We start from the raw sequence: 20,865 nt of genomic DNA on the forward strand, positions 1-20,865 counted from the left end.
TAGTCATCCTCGACCGCAGCACCACTGAACTTGGGTAGACCTAAATGAGTTAATCTCTCAAACCTCTTCTGATCCTTAAAAGACATAATTGTACCCGTAACAATAAGAGGCATAATGAACCTTGTTGGCTGATATCCCACCTGAAGGGGTAACATAGATGAAGGTTGAACCCCTGATCTCAAAATACCATACTCGAATATCTGCACAGAAGGAGGAACAACACTCGGAGTCTGTAGAGTACCACAACTGGAGGATCCCCCCTCGGAGTCGAAGGAACACCATAGGCACGCTCTGGCACAGATGGAGATTCAACTTGGATTGAAGTTTAGTCAAATTAACTTTCATAAAACGTGATAAGTACGGGGAATAACTTTTAGGAGTGCTTGGGACAATTAAGGACGAAGATTAAATTGCTTAGACAATTAAGCCTAAAACTTATTCTATTCATTTATTGTCTTAAATTTAAATAATAAGCCTTAGACAATTAGGGATGATTAAATTCCTTACAATTAGCTTCTTACATGTTCAAAAACTATGCAAAAAATACTAAAAGTTACAATCCTTCTCATATTAATATGATGCAAAAATACATACTAAAATGTTACAACTCACATATTTTTTTAACATGTATTTTTAAAAAATTGACCAACATATAACATCTATCTAGTAAATGATGGTTAAGTAGCTACGAATATTGGTCAATATTGCATGGATATATGCCAATAATAGAAGTAATATGTAGTAAACTATTTAGGGAAATGACAAGCTATGTATGCCAATAATAAAATATGTAGTAAAACCATGTATGCCTTCTTTCGTTAAGCTTGTTCCTCACTACCTAAAAGTTGTTTAATCTCAACAAAGCTACAGTAGAGATTGAATGCCCTAAATTAAATTTAGAAATGGGGGTCGCCCCACCTAATTTTTTAAAATTCTTGTAAACAATATAAAATAATTATGAAAACAGGGTTCGCTCGTTTTTGAATAAACCCTTTGAATTATTTTTCTTAAAATTTACATAGTAGATGGACGTTTACAGTACTAATAAACAGCTCGCCAAAAATGGCAGAACTGTGGTACATGTTTAAAGGGAGTGTCTGTTTTGATGTATCGTGTTGAAAAAGTACCCCTTTCGACTCCAGACTCAATATTCAGTTGGGATATCTAGAGTTTGGAGATAGCAGACTGTCATTACACTCTACAGATAATACAGAATTCAAAAGAAAAAAAATGACACCCCAAAAATCCTTAACAATTCAAAGAATACTGTGTTATCTTGAATGGTTCATATAAAATAATTATCTAACAAGAAAATTCAAGATTGATATCATTTCACATGTAACAGTGGACGTTTATAATATACAGAAAAATCAAAATTCATCCCACGGTTTAGAATAGTGTTCTTGGGAAATTTTTGTGCAACCATGTAAGATGGAGGGTGATAAATCTAGTGAAAAGTGGAGATAAATACCAACAGAGATCCCAACAAACATTTTTAAAAGACGAGGGGATCCAAAATTAAAAATTGGGAACCCTGTCTTTTGACAAGGCATCCGCTATTTCATCCTGTTGCTAAAGTCTAATACTACCTACTCTCAAGTAATATACAAGATCCTCACTGCAAAAACTAACGTTGAATTAATGTATCCCGTGTCAATTCACAGCTTGTCAGACGCAGCAGCTGGAAGTGAATCTATGTAAGTCGACACCCAGATATACCCAGCAATCAAGATGATTTTTACGTCCTTTACTCGGACTATCATGTACAACGGCACACCCCTCAACTAGTTCCCAGAAAATAATTATATTGACGAGCAATCGAATAAAATCTCTCAAGAAGGCTGGCTCTAGGATCTGGAAGGGTCTTCTCCACTGTGTTAGGGGACAAAAAGTGGAAGAATGGTAAGGGCTAGAAGCTGAAATCCATACAATGGGAACGGAAACACCACCAAAGGTATGCCCAGAATCAAGCCGCTGAGGATGATTTTGAAACATCAGTCTTGTTACTGCGGCACATACAATCTGGACATGGGACTGAATATACCGAGTCAGATGGTCTTTTAATCTCAATTCCCTTTGAATCACTATGTGCTCGTATATTTAGCATTTGCCGCTTGAAGCTTTTCCACCTGGAAACAGCAGTGCAAGGGTAAATACATCAATAAAGTCAGATAAAACCAACAACAAACACTGCTATCTACAAAAAGAACAGCCCAATGCGGCCGACTGGCATCTTGTATGTGTATAACAGAATGAGCTTTTCGATGAGTGGACATGGAGAGCAACCCAAAGTGATTAAACCGAAACTATATCTTTTGAAATCAAAATACATCTGATGACACGAGTGTTTCTATTGAATTAAAATACAAAGACTACTAGTACGGCTTTCCTGCTCAAGGAGCTTTAACATTCTAATACACACTTTTACCACCCAAATGGGTTTCAGAAACTCATCAAGTTTCTTTAGAGGCAGTCCAACCAACTAGTGTCGTCTAAATAAAAATCATGCAAACATATCAAAGACTTACCCAATATTTGTGTTATCAAATAACAAAGCTAACTTCCTCTTGTCTGGCCTAATTGTCTTCGAGTGTCCACCATACAAGAATCTTCTATGACCCAACAGAAAGTGGGGAAAATTTCCTCCTTGAGTTGTCACAAATACTTCACTATGAAGACACACAGTATAGTCTATAGCAGCCATCCTGGAAGAGTAATTCTAGAAGCAATAATTTGAGTCAGATGTGCGAAAAAGGTAAGACAAATGACAGGGAGAAGGTACTCAAACAATTCAAACCTGAAATGGGGCGAGCTCTTCGGGGGATGCTAGCATCTCTTTCGTTTGTAAAAGAGGAAACATCTCTAAGAGTGATTTCATGTGTCGCTCTGAGTCATAGATCTTTCCAGAAGCTAAATAAATAGATGTGCTTTTACCAAACCCCATTCCTCGTAACATCAAACCAACCTAATTTAAGTGTGGGAAGAAACTTAGCCACAAAAAGATGAGGCACCAAGGAAAGCATGATACATGATACAAGAAATGAAAGAGCCAATAGGAGAAGGAACCAAAGCTGGAACAAGCTAATAGAAGTATGACAAAAATCATATACCCCTCTAATTATGTAGAATATTAAACTTCCCCTCTACATGGAAAGGCATTCTCCCCCTCTATTACAATATCTAATGATTGACTAAAACTAATAAGTGGCTTTATAAAAGGTAAAGTCTAATTGGTTCTTCAAATTATCAATCTGCCCCTAGATGGATCCTTGTTTAGTTTCAAGTTCTTTTCTTCTCTTAAAGCAAATAAAATTCAATGAAGTATCTTGCATAATTAGATACCCTGTTTGGTAAGTAGAACTATCTCACCCAGATTCGACCTGACATTCCATTTCGTGAGTGTTGCAAGTTAGTTTATGGACTCTCTGTGTAATAGTCCCAGATGCATATACATAAAATCAGTCCCAGGAAAAGAATTACTTTTTGAGAATCAAGGTCATGAACAGATTATGGGAAACAGAGACGCAGGCGGCTTACGTCTGGATATTGTATTTTGGTAGAAGATAATTTGGTGCTTTGGAAAAGCAAGAAATAAAATGTGATTGCTCGATCTATACGGAAACTGAATACTGAGCAATGGTTGTGGCAACTTGCGAACTAATTTGGAATAAACAGTTTCTCAGAGAATTGAAGTTTGGAGAATTCAAGTCAGATGAAACTTGTGTTAGATAACCAAGTTGCTTTTCATATTGCACCAAATTGATGTTTCATGAGAAAACTAAACACATTGAGATTGTTTGTCACTTCATCAGAGGAAAAAAATACTCTCAAGAGACACTATTATAAAATTCGTCAAGTCAAATGATTAGCTCGCAAATATTTTCACCATGTCCCTAACTGGTTCTCGTATCAGTTACATTTGTAACAATCTTGGTACATCTGATTTATAGACACCAACTTGAGGTGTGTTGGAATCTTGTGGATATTGTTGAATATTTTAGGATCTTGTAAAAATAGTATGACTTTATTTACTCCTACAGTTATGTATTTTTATTTTCCTTCCTTTCTTAGAATATGTACATAGAGATCTAAACCCCAATGGATTGAGGGAATAATACAAGCTGATCTTTCTCTTTTTTTACAAGTACATCTTACGCAACTATCGTATCTTCGTTTGAAATGGTTATGCAGCTTACTTATCTTTGCAAGCATCTGTTGCACATCACTTTGTCAAACAAAACTTTTCAGAAATATTCTTTGGTAAAGATAATCTGGCAATGGACTCATTAACTGTTCAAAGCAAGCCCTGAAGATGAAAGGAATACAACCTCGAGAACAAAAGGTTCTACTTTTACTCAAGTTATTATTTCCAGTGTTTCGTCAGATAAGAAAAAAATAAAGGATATGAAAGTCAACTGAGTTGATTATAAAAAACAGAATAAGGAAGTCAACTGAGTTGATTATACAAAAATAGATTAAGGAAGTCAACTGAATGTTGACCCAACAAGACAAGAATATTACCTCTAATGGCGTTAAGGGACACTTTCCATTGATCCTGATTGCTCCTGGATGAATCACTTTACCACGTTTTGTAAATTTTCCCCTCCATCCTCTCTCTCTTGCTGCATCCATATCTATTTTCTCTTTACCTCCACCATCATATATACAACAAGAGAAAGCAACCATATCCTGAACGAAAAAGTGATCAAGGCTAAATACCCTCGGAAGTCTATGCTATGAACTACATAAAGTAAGCATGCACATCAGCTTGCACTAAATGAAAACTAACCTCCTCAAAGCGAAGATGCACAGATATATACTTCCCACTATTATTTGCACTTCGGTCTTTCATCCTTGCAACCAATGTTTGTCCTAAACTTAAAATGGGATTTGAAAATCTCAGGGCTTCGTAGTTTGCCAGACATCTAAGCCGCTGAACTGCTGGGGGAGCATCGAATGACAAACGATTAGCAAATGGGGATATCCTGACGATCCTGCGTTTAACAGAAACAGAACATTCAGACAAAGAAAAAGAGAGAAAAATAATGAAGGCGTGTCACCCAAACAAGGCTTGAAATAGAGATAATAGAATCTAGTAAAATACAAATTAAATTATGTAGTAGCATGACCAACAACTTAACTATAATTAATAGAATAGAATTCTACAGAAAGTATAACATCCAATGAAGTATTGCATTAAAATAGATGCCACATATAATATACAGTAAATGTTTCTCTTTACTCCAATCTGAAACCATCGTTTGAGCTAATATTAGACAAGTTTGAACACTTAAGAAACCATCATGAAAGACTTCAATCACCTACTAAACAAAAAATACCTCAACATCAAAAAGCATGCAAACTTTCCACACCCTGACCGTTTATTTTGATTATTGCAGGTTGGCAATCGCAGGCCTAACACACTGATCACAATCTTGAAGAACACTATATAAAGATCCAAACTTGAAGAATGAAGATTTGCGCAAGTTCACTGAGACTTGCTCATCTTTTTCTTCTTACTCAAGCACTATATTCTTAAGTTTACAAATATAATATAAGATAAGAGAGAAAGGAAAACCAAGTTTGAAGGTGTGTCAAAGAACATTGTTTGATGAGTGTTAGAAACCCAATGGGGGTGTTGGAGAGAAAAACAAATCTTTAACAAAGAAAGGAAAGAGCAGAAAGCATTGTAAAGTTTCATTGATCACTGCCATATTTATACATAAAATCATAACTGAAGAAGCTCAATAAAAGGAGTAAAATAAGCTATTATTATCTCTAACAATTATGGCCTAAAGATCAGCAAATGTAATAAATAAAATTCTGCAAGATTGCAGCCTTATTTAGCTAAATTTAAATCCTACTTTAAAGTTGTATTTTGAATTACAGCAGCAAATACGGCTAATGTCCAGCTTTTGAGGCACTAGTCTTAACACTCCTCCTTGACTCAAGAGCAGTAACACCAAGTCTTAGTCTTTCTTTGAGAAACTCGAATCTTGCTCTAGGTGGAGACTTAATTAAAATATTGGCATTCTGGAAATTAGTTCTGCAGTGCACTATGTTTATGTCTCCATTCTTTTGCACCTCCCTTATGAAATAAAGCTTGATCTTGAAATGACGTCTTTCCATGAGAAACGGGATTATTTACAATTGAAATTGTAGCTTCATATCCACAACGATTTCGGTACTCTTCCTTTATTCCAGGTACAAATCTGCCAGCAACTTCCAAATCCAAAGGGCTTGATTCACAGCTAAAGTAGCTGCAATGTATTCTGCTTTAGCTGTAGATTGAGCCACAACATCTTGCTTTTTTTGAACACCAAGAGAATATTCCAGAACCAAAACTAAAACTGTAACCTGAGGTGCATAAGAAAAACAAAGACAACCAAATATTTTCAGATTTGTTAGCAAAGGTTTGTAACCAAACCAAGCCTCAAACGGTGTCTTCTTTTGCAGAGCCTTAGTTGGCAATCTGTTTAGCAGAAATACTGCGGTATTGGCAACTTCAGCCCAAAATTTCTTTGGCGGCCCTTTCTCATGGAGAAAACACCTTGCCATCTCCATTAGCGTCCTATTTTTGTTTTCACTACTCCGTTTTGTTGAGGAATATAGGGTGCCGTTAGCTGATGCTCAATTCTTGCTTCATTACAAAAGTTATTGAACTTTTCTGAAGTATACTCGGCTCCATTATCTGTTCTTATCACCTGCATTCTGCAACCACTCTGATTTTCCACAAAAGCCTTAGATTTCAAGAATACATCAGCGACCTCAGATTTAAAATTCAAAAACTAAATCTAACAATATCTAAAACAATCATCGATAAAGGCATCAATATAGTACTTAATTCCCTTTAAAGATGGTGTTTTCTAAGGTCCTCCTACATCCGTGTGAACAAGTTGCAGCTTATTTTTTGCCCTCCATGATGAATTCTGAAAAGAAAGCCTTGTTTGCTTCCCATACTGACAAGCTTCACAAGCAGGCAAATTTTTCTTTAGTTGATTTTCTTTCATGAAGTGTATGGCATCATGATGATAATGTCTGAGTCTTCTGTGCAATAACTCGAAATCATTTTCCAACCTGACAACTGTTGCTTACTTCTCGTCTAATAGATTCAAGGAAAAACTCCTTCCTCTCATCTTGACCTTGAACATCTCCTTATTATCAGAATCCTTAATGACACATGCTTTTTCTTCAAACAACACTTTGAAACAAATTTCAAGTAACTTCCTAACACTTAAGAGGTTTTGATCAAGATCAGGAACAAAGAAAATATCAGTTATAAGTTTCAAACCTGTAGGGCTTTGAATTGCAATTGTTCCTTTGCTTTTTCGTCAAGATATTCTCCATTTCCAGTTTTTACTTTGGAAATAACAGATCTACCTAGCTCTTTAAAGAGCTCTTGATCACTGGTCATATGATTTGTGCATCCGCTATCAATCAACCAATTTTCAGAAGTACTTTTACTAGCAAAACAAGTTGCTACAAACAATCGCTCTTCTTCATATTGATTTACAACAGCTTTGGCTTCTTCTTGTTGCGTTTGTGACTTGCACAACCTCTCCGCATGGCCTAGTTGACCACATTTGTTGCACTTGACATCTGGTCTCCACTAATATTTCTGTTGAGAATGATTTGTCTTTTTGCAATGAGGGCAGCGTGGATTACTCCCCGCCCCCCCCCCCCCCCCCCCCGATTGTTGTAATTATTGTCTTGCCTTTGCTTCTGGTTCTTTTTCTTTCCCTCGTATAACTCGTTATGTGATTTAGCTTGAAAAGCACCTTCAACAGAACCTTCTTTCCTCATTATTCTCCTTTGCTCCAATGCCTGCAAAGCTGTAACAAGTTCTGCCAAGGTAATGATTGACAGATCCTTAGAATTCTCGAAAGAAGAGATTGTGGCTTCATATTTCTCAGGAAGTGTGACGAATTTTTTTTTGAACAATTCTTTCATCAGTAAAATCCTTACCAAACAATCTCACCTAGTTAGCTAAGTCAAGTAGTTGATCTGCATAATCTTTTATAGTTTCTAATTCTTTGATTGATCTAAAAGAAAACCTCATAATGAGCTTAATATGAATCTTCAAACTCTTTGTTATCTAATGAACGTATTAATTAAAGTTATATATATACTGATAATGTACGGAATTTTAACATTATTAAGGCAAATTAAATAACTATAATAGGTACTTACTGGATTTTCGGATTTTGGTTACTCTGTTTTCTTGATTGATCTGACGCACTCTCTCTCCAACGTTTCACCTTTAACGTTCCAATCTTAATGTTTACTTTTTCGGACCGGCAGATTCCGACGCCAACGACGGTTTAGGCACGCCGGCAACAGGTAAGGGGTACTATCTCTCTCCCTCGTTCTCTCCCCCCAGTTTCTCTCCCCCACCCCCCCAGTTCTCCCTATCTTCCCCCCTCTCCCTCCTCCTTTTGTCAGTCTCGTCACTACTATCGCCGGCAGGGTTAGGGTTCCCGCCGGCTTGACTCCGGCGCCGGTGTAGGTGTGCATCAGCGGTCAAGCAGGTTGGTACGCAATAGCCGTCTTACAGATTTCGACAATACATATTCGACGATCCGGCGACACTCTAGCACCGAACCAATGGCTTTTTCAGGCGACCTTAATCTGGCAACCAACTATCGACATCAAAATTAACAGAACCAGCAGCCCACAGGCGTACCGGTGACATCTAAACTTTGATTTTAGTCACTTCATACAGCTTGGTTTATTTATATTATTCTGGTTCTTGCTTTTTCTTACTGGTTTCCTTTTCTATTTCTTGTTTCCTGTTCGTGTGATTAAAGTGGTGATTGGATACTTAGCCTATTGGTGGTTTTTGGTTATTGTTATTGTTGTGTTGTTCTGGCTGCTAGGACAGTTAGTGTACTTTGTGAGTGCCTTCGCCTACTGTTTTCATACTGTGGCTTTGTCCGTTTGTTTGTTGGCGAGGGGCTTTATTTTGGTTTTTGAGTAGTGGCTAGAGGGGTTGATGCTGGATTAGGGTCATGTCCGAGGGGGTTGGGGGTGAGGGCTATTTTGGGAGGGGGTGAGGAGGGGAAGGCAGGGGCAGGTGTAGGGTATAGGTCGGGTGTTAGGGCGGGTTTGGTAAGGGGTTTTAGAGGTACGCAAGAGGCGAGAGTAAATAGGTTGAGGGTAAGGTCTTGGAACATTAGGACCCTTCAGGGTAAGTACGTAGAGCTGGTGAAGATTCTTAAGAAGAAGAGGATTAATATTGTGTGTGTTCAGGAGACTAGGTGGGTAGAATCTAAGGCTAGGGATGTGGATGGGTACAACTGTACAAGTTGTGGTACTCGGGGAGTGAGGGGCGTCGAAATAGAGTGGGCATTTTAGTGGATGAGGAGCTGAGAGGTCAGGTGGTGGAGGTTAAGAGGGTCAGCGATAGGCTGATGAAGATTAAGTTGGTCATAGGGGGTTTTATGTTGCATGCGTGTAGTGTGTATGCGCCGCAGGTGGGCTTGGAAGAGGAGGTGAAAGCAAGATTTTGGGAGGATTTGGACGAGGTGGTGAGAAGCATGCCTAGCTCGGAGAAGATTGTCATAGTAGGGGACTTCAATGGCCACATTGGGGTATTACCGGGAGGCTACGACGATGTGCATGGAGGTTTTGGTTTCGATGATAGGAATGGTGAGGGAGCTGTTCTGTTGGATTTTGCGAGGGCTTTTGGGCTGGTGGTAGTGAATTCGAGTTTTCCGAAGAAGGGGGATCACCTGATTACCTTCCGAAGCGCGATAGCTAAGACTCAAATTGACTTTCTACTGCTTAGGAAGGGGGACAGGGTGTTATGTAAAAACTGTAAAGTCATTTCGAGTGAGCATCTTTCGACCCAGCACAAGCTTCTAGTGTTGGACTTGTCTATCAAGAAGTGCAAGAAGAGAATATCCAGGGAGGGTCGACCGAGAATTAAGTGGGGTAGCTTGACGCCCGTTAGTGCACTGGAGATAGGGGAAAAGGTGAGGGGTTTAGGGGTGTGGGAGTGCAGGGGGGACGTGGATGTTATGTGGGAGAGGGCGGCCAGCTGTATCACGAAGACTGCTAGAGAAGTGTTGGGGGTCTCGAGGGGTCAGGCAGGACGTCATAAGGGGGATTGGTGGTGGAACAAAGATGTGAAAAAGAAAGTGGAGATTAAGAAAGAGGTGTATGTTAAGTTGATTGAAAGTAAAAATGAAGAGGAGAAGCGGGTGAATAGGGAGGTTTACAAAGTAGCAAGGAAGGAGGCTAAGTTAGCAGTTACGGCTGCTAAGTCGGCAGCGTTCGAGAGCTTGTATACGGGGTTAGAGGAGAAAGATGAGGAAAAGAGGTTGTATAGGCTTGCTAAGGATAGGGAGCGGAAGGGTCGTGACCTCGATCAAGTGAAGTGCATTAAGGGGGAGGATGGTAGTGTTTTAGTGGAGGATGTTCACATTAAGAGGAGATGGCAGGAGTACTTTCATAGCCTTTTGAACAAGGAGACGGACAGAGGCATTGAGTTAGAGGAGCTGGAGCACTCGGAGAAGAGCCGTGATTTCAGTTACTGTAGGTATTTTAAGGTTGAGGTTAGAGAGGCTGTTCGTAGGATGCGGAGAGGTAGGGTGACGGGGCCAGACGAGATTCCGGTGGATTTTTGGAAGTATGCTGGTGAGGCAGGTTTGAGGTGGTTGACTGTTGTTTAACGGCATTTTCAAGACTGCGAGAATGCCTGAGGCTTGAAAATAAAGTACGATGATTCCATTATATAAAAACAAGGGTGACATCCGGAGTTGCAACAACTATTGGGGTATTAAGTTGTTGAGTCACACTATGAAGATTTGGGAGAGAGTGGTTGAGAAGAGGCTGAGGAGGGTCGTGTCCGTTTCGGAGAATCAATTTGGATTTATGCCTGGTTGCTCGACGACAGAGGCAATCCACCTGGTGAGGAAATTGGTAGAGCAGTATAGAGAAAGGAAGAGGGATTTACACATGGTGTTTATCGACCTAGAAAAGGCATATGATAGAGTCCCGAGGGAGGTTCTTTGGAGATGCTTGGAGGTGAGAGGGGTTCCGATGGCGTACATCAGAGTTATTAAGGACGTGTACGATAGAAGGAAGACCCGGGTGAGGACGGCGGAAGGAGACTCAGAATAGTTTTCGATCGAGATAGAGTTGCATCAGGGATCGACTCTTAGTCTATTCCTTTTTGCGCTGGTGATGGACGTGTTGACGCGAAGTATTCAAGGCGAGGTGCCTTCGTGTATGTTATTTGCGGATGATGTAGTGTTGATTGATGAGACACGGGGGGGGTGTGAATGACAAATTGGAAGTCTGGAGGCAAACCCTTGAGTCTAAGGGGTTCAGGTTGAGTAGGTCAAAGACGGAATATTTGGAATGCAAGTTTAGTGACTTGAGGCAGGAGGACGAAGTAATGGTGAGGTTGGACTCCCAGGACGTTTGTAAGAGGGACAGTTTTAAGTATCTTGGGTCTTCGATTCAAGGGAATGGTGAGATTGACGAGGATGTCTCTAAGCGTATTGGAGCAACATGAATGAAGTGGAGGCTCGCCTCGGAGGTGTTGTGTGATAAGAAAGTACCCCTTATGCTTAAAGGCAAATTCTATAGAGTGGCAGTCCGCCCGGACATGTTGTATCGAGCGGAGTGTTGGCCAATCAAACGCCCCCACATCCAAAAATTGAAGGTGGCGAAAATAAGAATGTTGTGTTGGATGTGTGGGCTTACTATAAGGGACAGGGTAAGGAATGTTGTGTTGGATATGTGGGCTTACTATAGGGGATAGGGTATGGAATGAGATTATCCGGGAGAAGGTGAGAGTGACTTTGGTGGAGGACAAAATGCGAGAAGGAAGGCTGAGATGGTTTAGGCATGTGATGAGGAGGAGCACGGATGCCCCAGTTCGTGGGTGTGAGAGGCTAGCTTTGGATGGCTTCAGGAAGGGTAGAGGTAGGCCAAAGAAATACTGGAGGGAGGTGATTAAACATGACATGGAGCAGCTTCAGCTGACTGAGGATATGACCCTAGATAGGAAGGTATGGAGGGCGCGGATAAAGGTAGAAGGCTAGTGTGAGTGTGGGTTATAGCATGCAGTTAGGAGAGATTTTGTGTAGCCGAGAAAGTAACCCTAGGACTGTGTACATAGGTGGGTGCCCTTTTTCTTATGTCTTAGTTCCTATTTGTCTTATTTCGTGTCGCCAGTATTTTCTCATATTTTGTATTTCTACGATTACTATTTTTATCATTTCTTATTCATGATTTTCTTTTATATCACCTATTCCCCCCCCCCCTTATTTACTATTCTTTATCTTGAGCCGGGGGTCTATCGGAAACAGCCTCTCTACTTGTTTTTGTTGTAATTCTTTCATTCTCTTCATTTCAAATTCCCGAATCAAATTCATCACTTGCATATTCTGCACTCTTTCATTTCCTTGGTATTCCGTTTCGAGATACGCCCAAATTTCTGCAGCGGACTTCATTTGCATAATTCTGGTAAGAATTAAAGGGGATACTGCAGAGAAAAGGAATGCTTTGGCTTTCGTTTTTCTTGTCTTTCTCTCCTTGTGATGTTTCATCTGATTCACTGTTAGATTAGCTCCAAGCGGAGTTACTTCATAATCCTCTTCTACTGCTTCTCATAGATCTCTAGTGCTTCAAGATGAACCGTCATTCTAATTGCCCAAGCTTGATAATTCTCACCATTGAAGACAGGTGGAGTTGGAAAGCTTGTTTCAAAATTCATTTTCTATAAACTATTTAAGATCACAGTTTAAAGAAAGAATTTGTGCTCTTATTCACTCTCTTCTCATAGGTCCATCAAGATGTGATACGAGCCAAATGGCCACTTTAGCTTTTGATGACATCTTCGGAGGCCAACATAAAAGGACTCAAGACTTGGTCACCACGAGGGCACAAGAACCCGTTTTGAGCATGTCATAAAGCAAGGTTGTGTGTGGAAGATTGTGCGGGGACTTACCTTGATGACTATCCGAGAGCTCCAAAGGATTGCATAAGTCGAAGTGTGAAGAGGAGCCTCAACACTACAAAGTCGTTCCTTCCATTGAAGTCCAAACACTCCATGGCCACCCTTCATTAAGGGTATTTTGGACATTGCATATATTGTAATGTGCACACCATTGCCGCCCCTGCATCTTGGTCATTTTTTCTATCTTGTAATAGGCTATAAATAGGATCTTATTAGTTCATTTCCTTAGTTTATGAATGATGAAGAATTGATAAGAAACTTTTGAGAGTGAAAACCGAAACTAGGTTGCAAATTCATGTGTAGATTCACTTGTGTTGCATGTTGGCTTAGAAATGTTGGTGCTTGAAGGGATTGATGTCCCTCTTGTGTCTCCATACGAGTTTGGTGATGTCTATGTAAGCCTTAGGGGTCTTAGAATTTGATACATTCTAGGGTTCTTAGAGTTTATGTATTCCTTTGTCAAACTACCTATCTTTACATTTTGTTGTTATCTTATGTTCTTGTTGTGTTGTTGAATCCGTAGTTTGTGTTCATCCTGTTATTGTTGTGTTGATGGTTGTTTTGCATCTTGTGTTAGGTGTTTTCGTATCATTTGGTATCAGAGAAAGGCTGATTTTGTTCCCACAAAATCAATCTTGGGCTTGCTTGCTTGAAAATTCAAAAAAAAAAAGAAGTGGTTATTCTTGTTTGAGTCTTGGCCAAAACTTGGAGTCTAGATCTAGGAGTATTTTGTGTGTTTTGAGTGTTTTTCAGTGTTAGTTTCTTCTTCACTAACACTAACAGAGTCGATATCCAAGTTGAACTCCTACTTGTGTTGTTGTGCAGATTCAAAGTTTGGCCGAAGTGTTGTTGTTGTGGATTCAAGGTTTGAACATTATTGGTGTGTTGTTGTTGTGAATCAGAAGATTAAAGGTGTGTTGTTGAGGATTTGTGTTTAAAAAGAGTTGTTGTTATTTGGAGGTTCAACTTGAACCTTGGTCTTCAAACCTTTAATGAAGATTCTTGGTGTTCCTGACCAGTCTTCATGTCTCGTGACAAGAACCTTCAATAGTAGTTGTTTGATCTTAAGACCAAGTGGAAGAGTGTCGTCTTTCTTGTTTGTCTTGAAACAAGTCCCAAAAATATACCAAAGAAGTAAGGGGACAAAAAGCTTTCCAAATATCTTATTACCAAAAGGGAGTAAGGGGTATTTTTCAAGACTAACCAAAAGAGGAAAGAGTCAACCACCCTTCAAAAAGTTGTTTTGCCCAAAAGGTGCAAAGAAAGTCAACCTTTTTTTAATGTGAAAAAGGCTCCAAACTTGTTGTCCTCCCCTCCAAAATCGGTTTTACTCTTCCACAAGTTGAAAGTTGAACAAAATTCAAAGTTGGAAAAACAATAATTTTTCAAAATCCGCAACCACTTCAAGGTTGCAACGTCACCTAAATTCCGTACAACACAACAAATTTTAGGTTCAAAAATTTGGATTCTTAGTTTTGATTCTTGTTTCCTTAGTCTCCCTTGTTGATTCCTTAGTCTCCGTTTCTTCATGTCTACATTCCGTGTGTCTTTTACCCTTTTGATCCGTGATTACCACTCAACGCCTCACGCAGTAGAAGTCAACTTACAACACTTGTGATCAAGTGTGAGGTATCCAAAAGAGAGAAGTGTCTCAAAAGTTTCTTATCAATTCTTCATCATTCATAAACTAAGGTAAATGAACTAATAAGATCCTATTTATAGCCTATTACAAGATAGAAAGACAAAATGACCAAGGTGCCCTTAATGAAAGGGGCAGCCATGGTGTGCACACTACAACATGTGCAATGTCCAAAATACCCTTAATGAAGGGTGGCCATGGAGTGTTTGGACTTCAATGGAAGGAACGGCCTTGTAGAGTTGAGGCTCCTCTTCACACTTCGACTTGTGCAATCCTTTGGAGCTCTCTGATAGTCATCAAGATAAGTCCCCACGCAATCTTCCACACACGGACATGTTTTATGACATGCTCAAAACGGGTCCTCCATGCATGTTCTTGTGTCCTCGTGGTGACCAAGTCTTGAGTTCTTTTGTGTTGGTCTCCGAAGATGTCATCAAAAGCTAAGGTGGCCATTTGGCTCGTATCAAGATGGCAATGCTCTTGATACCAATCTGTTGGAGAGAAAAACAGATCTTTAACAAAGAAAGGAAAGAGCAGAAAGCATTGTAAAGTTTCATTGATCACTGCCACATTTATACATCAAATCATAATGAAAAAGCTCAATAAAAGGAGTAAAATAAGCTATCATTATCTCTAACAATTATGCCTAAAGATCAGCAAATGTAATAAATCCGATTTTGCAAGATTGAAGCCTTATTTAGCTATTTAAATCCTACTTTAAAGTTGTATTTTGAATTACAGCACCAAATACAGCTAATGTCCAGCTTTTGAGGCACTAGTCTTAACAGGGGGGTCTTGTTTTGTTGACAGGAAGAAAAAAACACAAAGCAGCCGTGATCACTCAAACATTTACAGGATCTAAGTGCAATGACCCTCCCGGTCATTTTTGAGTTTTCAAGTGTTTTACCTGTTTCGACCTTTCCAGTAGCTTATATATAGTGTTTGTCGTCGGCTGGGATAGGTGGTTTGGTTCCCGAAAAGTTCGATTGCATTTTAGTTGACTTTTTTTGTTTTGGAGCATTTAACTTGTATGAGTTTAATTTTAGTCAACATTCTTGTAAATCGAACACGAATGGGATTTCCGACAGTTTCCTAGCTTTGGAAGGTAGATTTTGAGTTAGGGGGACCTTTGGTGCGAGTTGTGAAGCTTTCGAACTTATTTCGGGTACTTGATTAGGTTTTTCATTGATTGTTAGGTCCGGTCAGCTAAATCATCACGATCACGAGGAGAACCATAACGTTTGCGATGCTCTGGGCCAGTGCGGTCCGACGATCGCGATAGGGTCCTCGCCTTCGCAATGAAGGACCCCTAGCAGTATATAATTTCCTTAGCTTCATTTTCTCCTCATCTTCACTCGAATTTTGATCATCATGGGAGCTCGGGAGCTATTTCTAGTGGGTTTTTCAACTGATTATGTCCGGTTAATTTCATAAAATCCTCCCTCATGTAAATTCCGATTAATTCTATATTTAATTCTGTCCATTTCCAACTCAAATTCTTGAAATTCTTTCTTCAATCAATAGGCTTTCTAGGTTGTTTTAAGCCTCAAAACAAATTTCCTTGTCGCCCATGATACGGGCATGGTTTCCTTACCTTAGGGGAGGGCAATTGCGTAGAAAAATTTTGTTTTCGTCGATGGCCCCGAGGATCGATTTTTGACCCAATTTTAAGCCCAGATAGTAAACCATCAATCTGAATATCATTAATCTCATACTAACGTTCATATTACATATTTGATAGAGTGGTTGTGATCTGAGGCTTATGGAAGGGGAACACATTAATGTGACGATTCTCAACTTGTCATTCGACCATAAGGTAGGTTACGACCTCCTTTTCTTTAGACTTAGCTCGGTCAGACGGTGTATGTTATTAATTTCATGTTGGTTAGGGGATTGACTAGTTAGAATTAGGCCTACATCGAAATTATGTATTTATTGGCTTATTTCGAGTACTTTAGGGTAGCATTTTGCTTAAGCCTGAGTTTAGGATGTTTATTTTAGTACTGGAACTAGATTAGGAATCCATAGTCTAAGTTCAGGGTCTGATTTCGTGGTAGAGTCGGGCTTTTATGGTCCGTTAATGTTAAATTGTATTTCCTTCCGCGTTTTTCCTTATGTTGTGACATTATGGGGCCTAAGACCCGAGGATTAGACTAGGATTGGATCTTGATTGGTTATGGCTATGATGTGAAGGGAAATCTTCTCTATTTCGTGTATACATATTTATACATATTTTTATATCGGTATCTGTACATGCACGCTCATACATTCATATATAAGGATTATAGTATATCTCAGAGGTAAAATACTAATATTCGGCTTTTGAAAGGAATGTACCACTTTTACCACTGATTTTGGGCTTTTGAGAGAATTGTACCAACTTTACTACTAATTTAGCTTTTGAAAAGATTGTACCACATTTAAATTCAGTTTAAGGGACGTTTCCTAATCATTTTCCTATTTTCTTTTCTATAATGAGTCTGAGGCACGATTTCGGGTGTCGCATTTGTTGATGAACTCAAGGGATTTTCGGGCGGCCCAAGGGATGATTCTGCATTTTACTTTTCTGCATTCGCCATATCTTGCATGGCATCTGTTAGAATATTAGTAAGAATAGGAATAGTATATAAAATCCTACATGGAAAAAAATTATAATGTAGTGTTTATAAATAGGGTCTGGATATAATTATGTAACCACACAATTTTCAATAATATTTTTTTCTCCATTTATTCTCACATCGTATCAGAGCCAGGTTGGTGAGAAACTTCAGAAAAGAAAACTCAGTTACCGTGCATCAAATCCGGTGACTGATTTGTGTCATTTTTTATTTTGTGGGTTGTGTGAAAAATACAACACTACCAAGAGGATCGGAAAGCTCAAGCAACAAAAACCCGACCAAGACTGCCGAAATAATACTAGCCACGCGCCCCCACGCACCTGCCGGAATTCTGAATTTCCAACGAGATTTGTGTCACGCACCGACGCGTGAGCCCATCTCCGATCGATCGAATTTTTGAGTTGTTTTTCTTTTGTTGGGGTCGTCGATCTATTCTGACTCCGACCAATTACTCTTTTCCAAATTCCACCAAGTCTTTTAAGATTCCGATCACCGGAACCTAAATTCCGGCGACCTCATATTCTTTTTCGAGGAATTTTCAGACATTCAAATTATGTTTCTTAGGATTTTCAAGTCAAATTTCCAAAATTTCTTTTGGGCATGGTATTTTTGGCTCCAAAAATATTGGAATTGGAAGTTCAAAGTCCTATGATCACTTCTGAACCTTTAATGGGAAGTTCAAATTATTTAGCCTAGGCTTCCTTGGTTGAGTTGTGGTGCAAAGTTAAGTGTCCAAGATCACTTAAAGAACTAGGCTAGTGTGGTGGATGAAAAGGCAAAATCTAGTGCGAAAGATGCGAAAGCTAAAGATTAATGGGAGAAAGTTGACGCTCAATTATATAGTCTCTTATGGCGATCTATTGATTCCAAGTTGATGCCCTTGTTTCATCCGTTCCATACGTATTATTTAGTTTAGGAAAAAGCTCGTGTTTTATACACTAATGACATATCTCGAATGACCAACTTGAAGAAACAAGAATCTGATATGTCTACTTGGGACAAGTACAAGCAGTCATGGAAGAATTTGATACATCTATGCCCATCACTGCGGATGTGGAATAACAACAAGAGCATAGACAGATGTTTTTAGTTCTTACACTTGCAGGACTTTCAACTGACCATGATGTTGCACGTGATCTGATTTTAGCTAGTCCTACGGTTCCTACAATTGATGAGTTATTCTCTCGTCTACTTCATCTTGTCGCGCCTCCCAGTCACAAAGTAATTTCATCAAAGAATAGAAAAACGAACATATCAACCTATGGAAAATCGGCGAAGAGGAGGTCGTTCTGAAAAATCTCGATCGAAGTGTAGTTGTCATAAAGTTGGACACACTCAGGATATATGTCATAGTTTGCATTGTCCACCACCCAGTTATAATCCTATTGCTATAAAGAAATATAATGAGTTCCTTCGGAATCAAGCAAGTAAGCAGACATCTCCACAGCCTAATCGACCATCCAATAATGCTCATATTGCCCAAACAGAATATGATGAGTTCCTTCACTATCGAGCAAGCAGGCATCTCCACAAGTAGCCTCGGTTCCCTGATGCTTCTGTTGCTGGTAATCCTTTTATTTGTGTTTCACCGTCTAGTACTCTTGGATCATGAGTTGTGAACTCAGGTGCTTCTGATCATACTTCTAGTAACAAATCACTTTTGTCTGATATTATTTATTCACAATCTCTTCCTGCTATTACTTTAGCCAATGGGATCCGAACAAAACCAAAAGGAATTGGACAAGCCAAACCCGTATCTTCTATCACTCTAGACTCTGTTCTTTATGTCACTGGTTTTCCTTTTAATCTTACATCTGTTAGTTGTTTGACACGTGCCCTTCATTATAGCATAACTTTTTTTTATGATTCTTTTCTAATGCAGGACCGCAATACGGGACAGAAGATTGGCACAGGACATGAAACACAAGTCCTTTACCATCTTACCTCTTCAAATTTCTTCACAGCATGCTCCGTTACAGACCCTCCAAACTTGATCCACAAACATTTAGGACATCTGAGTCTATCCACGCTACAAAAGATAGGTGCTTAGTTTGTCTAGTTTATCCACATTAGATTGTGAGTCATGTCAACTTAGGAAACACACCCATGCTACTTTTCCACATAGTATTGAAAGTCGCTCAGAGTCTATTTTCTCATTAGTTCATTATGATGTTTGGTGACCTAGTAAAGTCAGTTCAGCCTTAGGTTTTTGTTATTTTGTTAGTTTCATTGATGATTTTTCAAGATGTACTTGGGTTTTCTTAATAATAGATCGTTTTGAGATATTTTCTATATTCAAAAATTTGTGCTGAAATACAAACTCGATTTGGTGTTTCTATTCTTACTTTTCACAGTGATAATGTCTTAGAATACTTATCCTCTCAATTTCGGAAGTTTATATCTCATCAAGGATATTCACCAGTCGTCTTGTCCATACACCCCTCAGCAGAACTATATAGCAGAAAGGAAGAATATGCATCTTCTTGAGACTACTCGCACTCTTCTCATTGAATCTCATGTACCGTTGCATTTTTTGGGCGATGAAGTCCTTGCATCATGCCATCTAATTAATAAAATGCCATCATCTTCCATTCAGAATCAGGTTCCGCATTCCATATTGTTTCCACAGTCACCTCTCTACTGTATCCCCCCTCGTGTCTTTGGGAGCACATGCTTTGTTCATAACTTAGCCACTGGGGAAGATAAATTAGCCCCTCGGGCACTCAAGTGTGTATTTCTTGGTTACTCTCGAGTTCCAAAAAAGGTATGGTTGTTATTCACCGGATCTTCGTCGCTATCTTATGTCCGCCGATGCCACCTTTTTTTAATCTCAACCTTACTATACATCTTCTGATCATCCCGACATTCTGAGGTCGTACCCGTATCTCCAGATTTACATGTACCAACCTTTGAGGAATCGATGATTACTCCTATATCTCCAGCTGCAGTGCCACCACTTACTTCTACATCTCCAGCTACAGTGCCACCATTTCTGACTTATCATCATCGTCCACGTCCAATATTAGTCCCAGATGATTCATGTCATGCGCCGGACACTGCTGCTACTGCGGACTTGCCTCCTCCTAGCCAATCAGTTGCACTTCAAAAAGGTATGCGTTCCACTCATAATGCTAATCCACATTATACTTTTTTGAGTTATCATCGTCTATCATCACCTCATTATGCTTTTATATCATCTTTGTCCTCTGTTTCCATCCCTAAGACTATAGGTAAAACACTTTCTCATTTAGGATGGAAGCAGGCTATGATAGATGAGATGTCTGCTTTGCATACGAGTGGTACTTGGGACTTTGTTTCCCTTCCGGCAGGTAAATCTACTGTTGGTTGTCGATGGGTTATGCAGTCAAAGTTGGTCCAGACAGTCAGGTTGATCGGCTTAAGGCTCGCTTTGCTGCCAAAGGATACACACAAATATTTGGGCTTGATTATAGTGACACTTTCTCTCTCGTGGCTAAAATAGCATATGTCCGTCTTTTCTTATCTATTATTGATGTTCGTCATTGGCCTCTTTATCAGCTAGACATTAAGAATGCTTTTCTGCGTGGTGATCTCGAGGAACTAGTCTAGATGGAGCAACGACCTAGTTTTGTTGCTTAGGGGGAGTCCAGAGGAGTCTA

The 20,865-nt window shown here is 39.4% G+C and overlaps 1 protein-coding gene across 2 annotated transcripts in view; it reads right to left on the reverse strand.

Moving 5' to 3' along the window:
• Positions 1 to 1,259: 1,259 nt before the first annotated feature.
• The window catches only part of LOC107842425 (protein ESMERALDA 1), a 62,058-nt gene continuing 42,452 nt past the window's right edge, over positions 1,260 to 20,865 (reverse strand). For both annotated transcript variants that reach the window (XM_016686264.2, XM_016686263.2), the window contains 5 exons: positions 4,790 to 4,994; positions 4,522 to 4,689; positions 2,798 to 2,965; positions 2,529 to 2,719; positions 1,260 to 2,129 (listed from right to left, as the gene is read on the reverse strand). In XM_016686264.2, the coding sequence (XP_016541750.1) occupies positions 1,967 to 2,129; positions 2,529 to 2,719; positions 2,798 to 2,965; positions 4,522 to 4,689; positions 4,790 to 4,994 (895 nt within the window). In that variant the 3' untranslated portion in view covers positions 1,260 to 1,966. The remainder of the gene's footprint in view (positions 2,130 to 2,528; positions 2,720 to 2,797; positions 2,966 to 4,521; positions 4,690 to 4,789; positions 4,995 to 20,865) is intronic.

Source organism: Capsicum annuum, chromosome 9 (assembly GCF_002878395.1).
Source record: "Capsicum annuum cultivar UCD-10X-F1 chromosome 9, UCD10Xv1.1, whole genome shotgun sequence".
NCBI classification, from domain to species: Eukaryota; Viridiplantae; Streptophyta; class Magnoliopsida; order Solanales; family Solanaceae; genus Capsicum; species Capsicum annuum.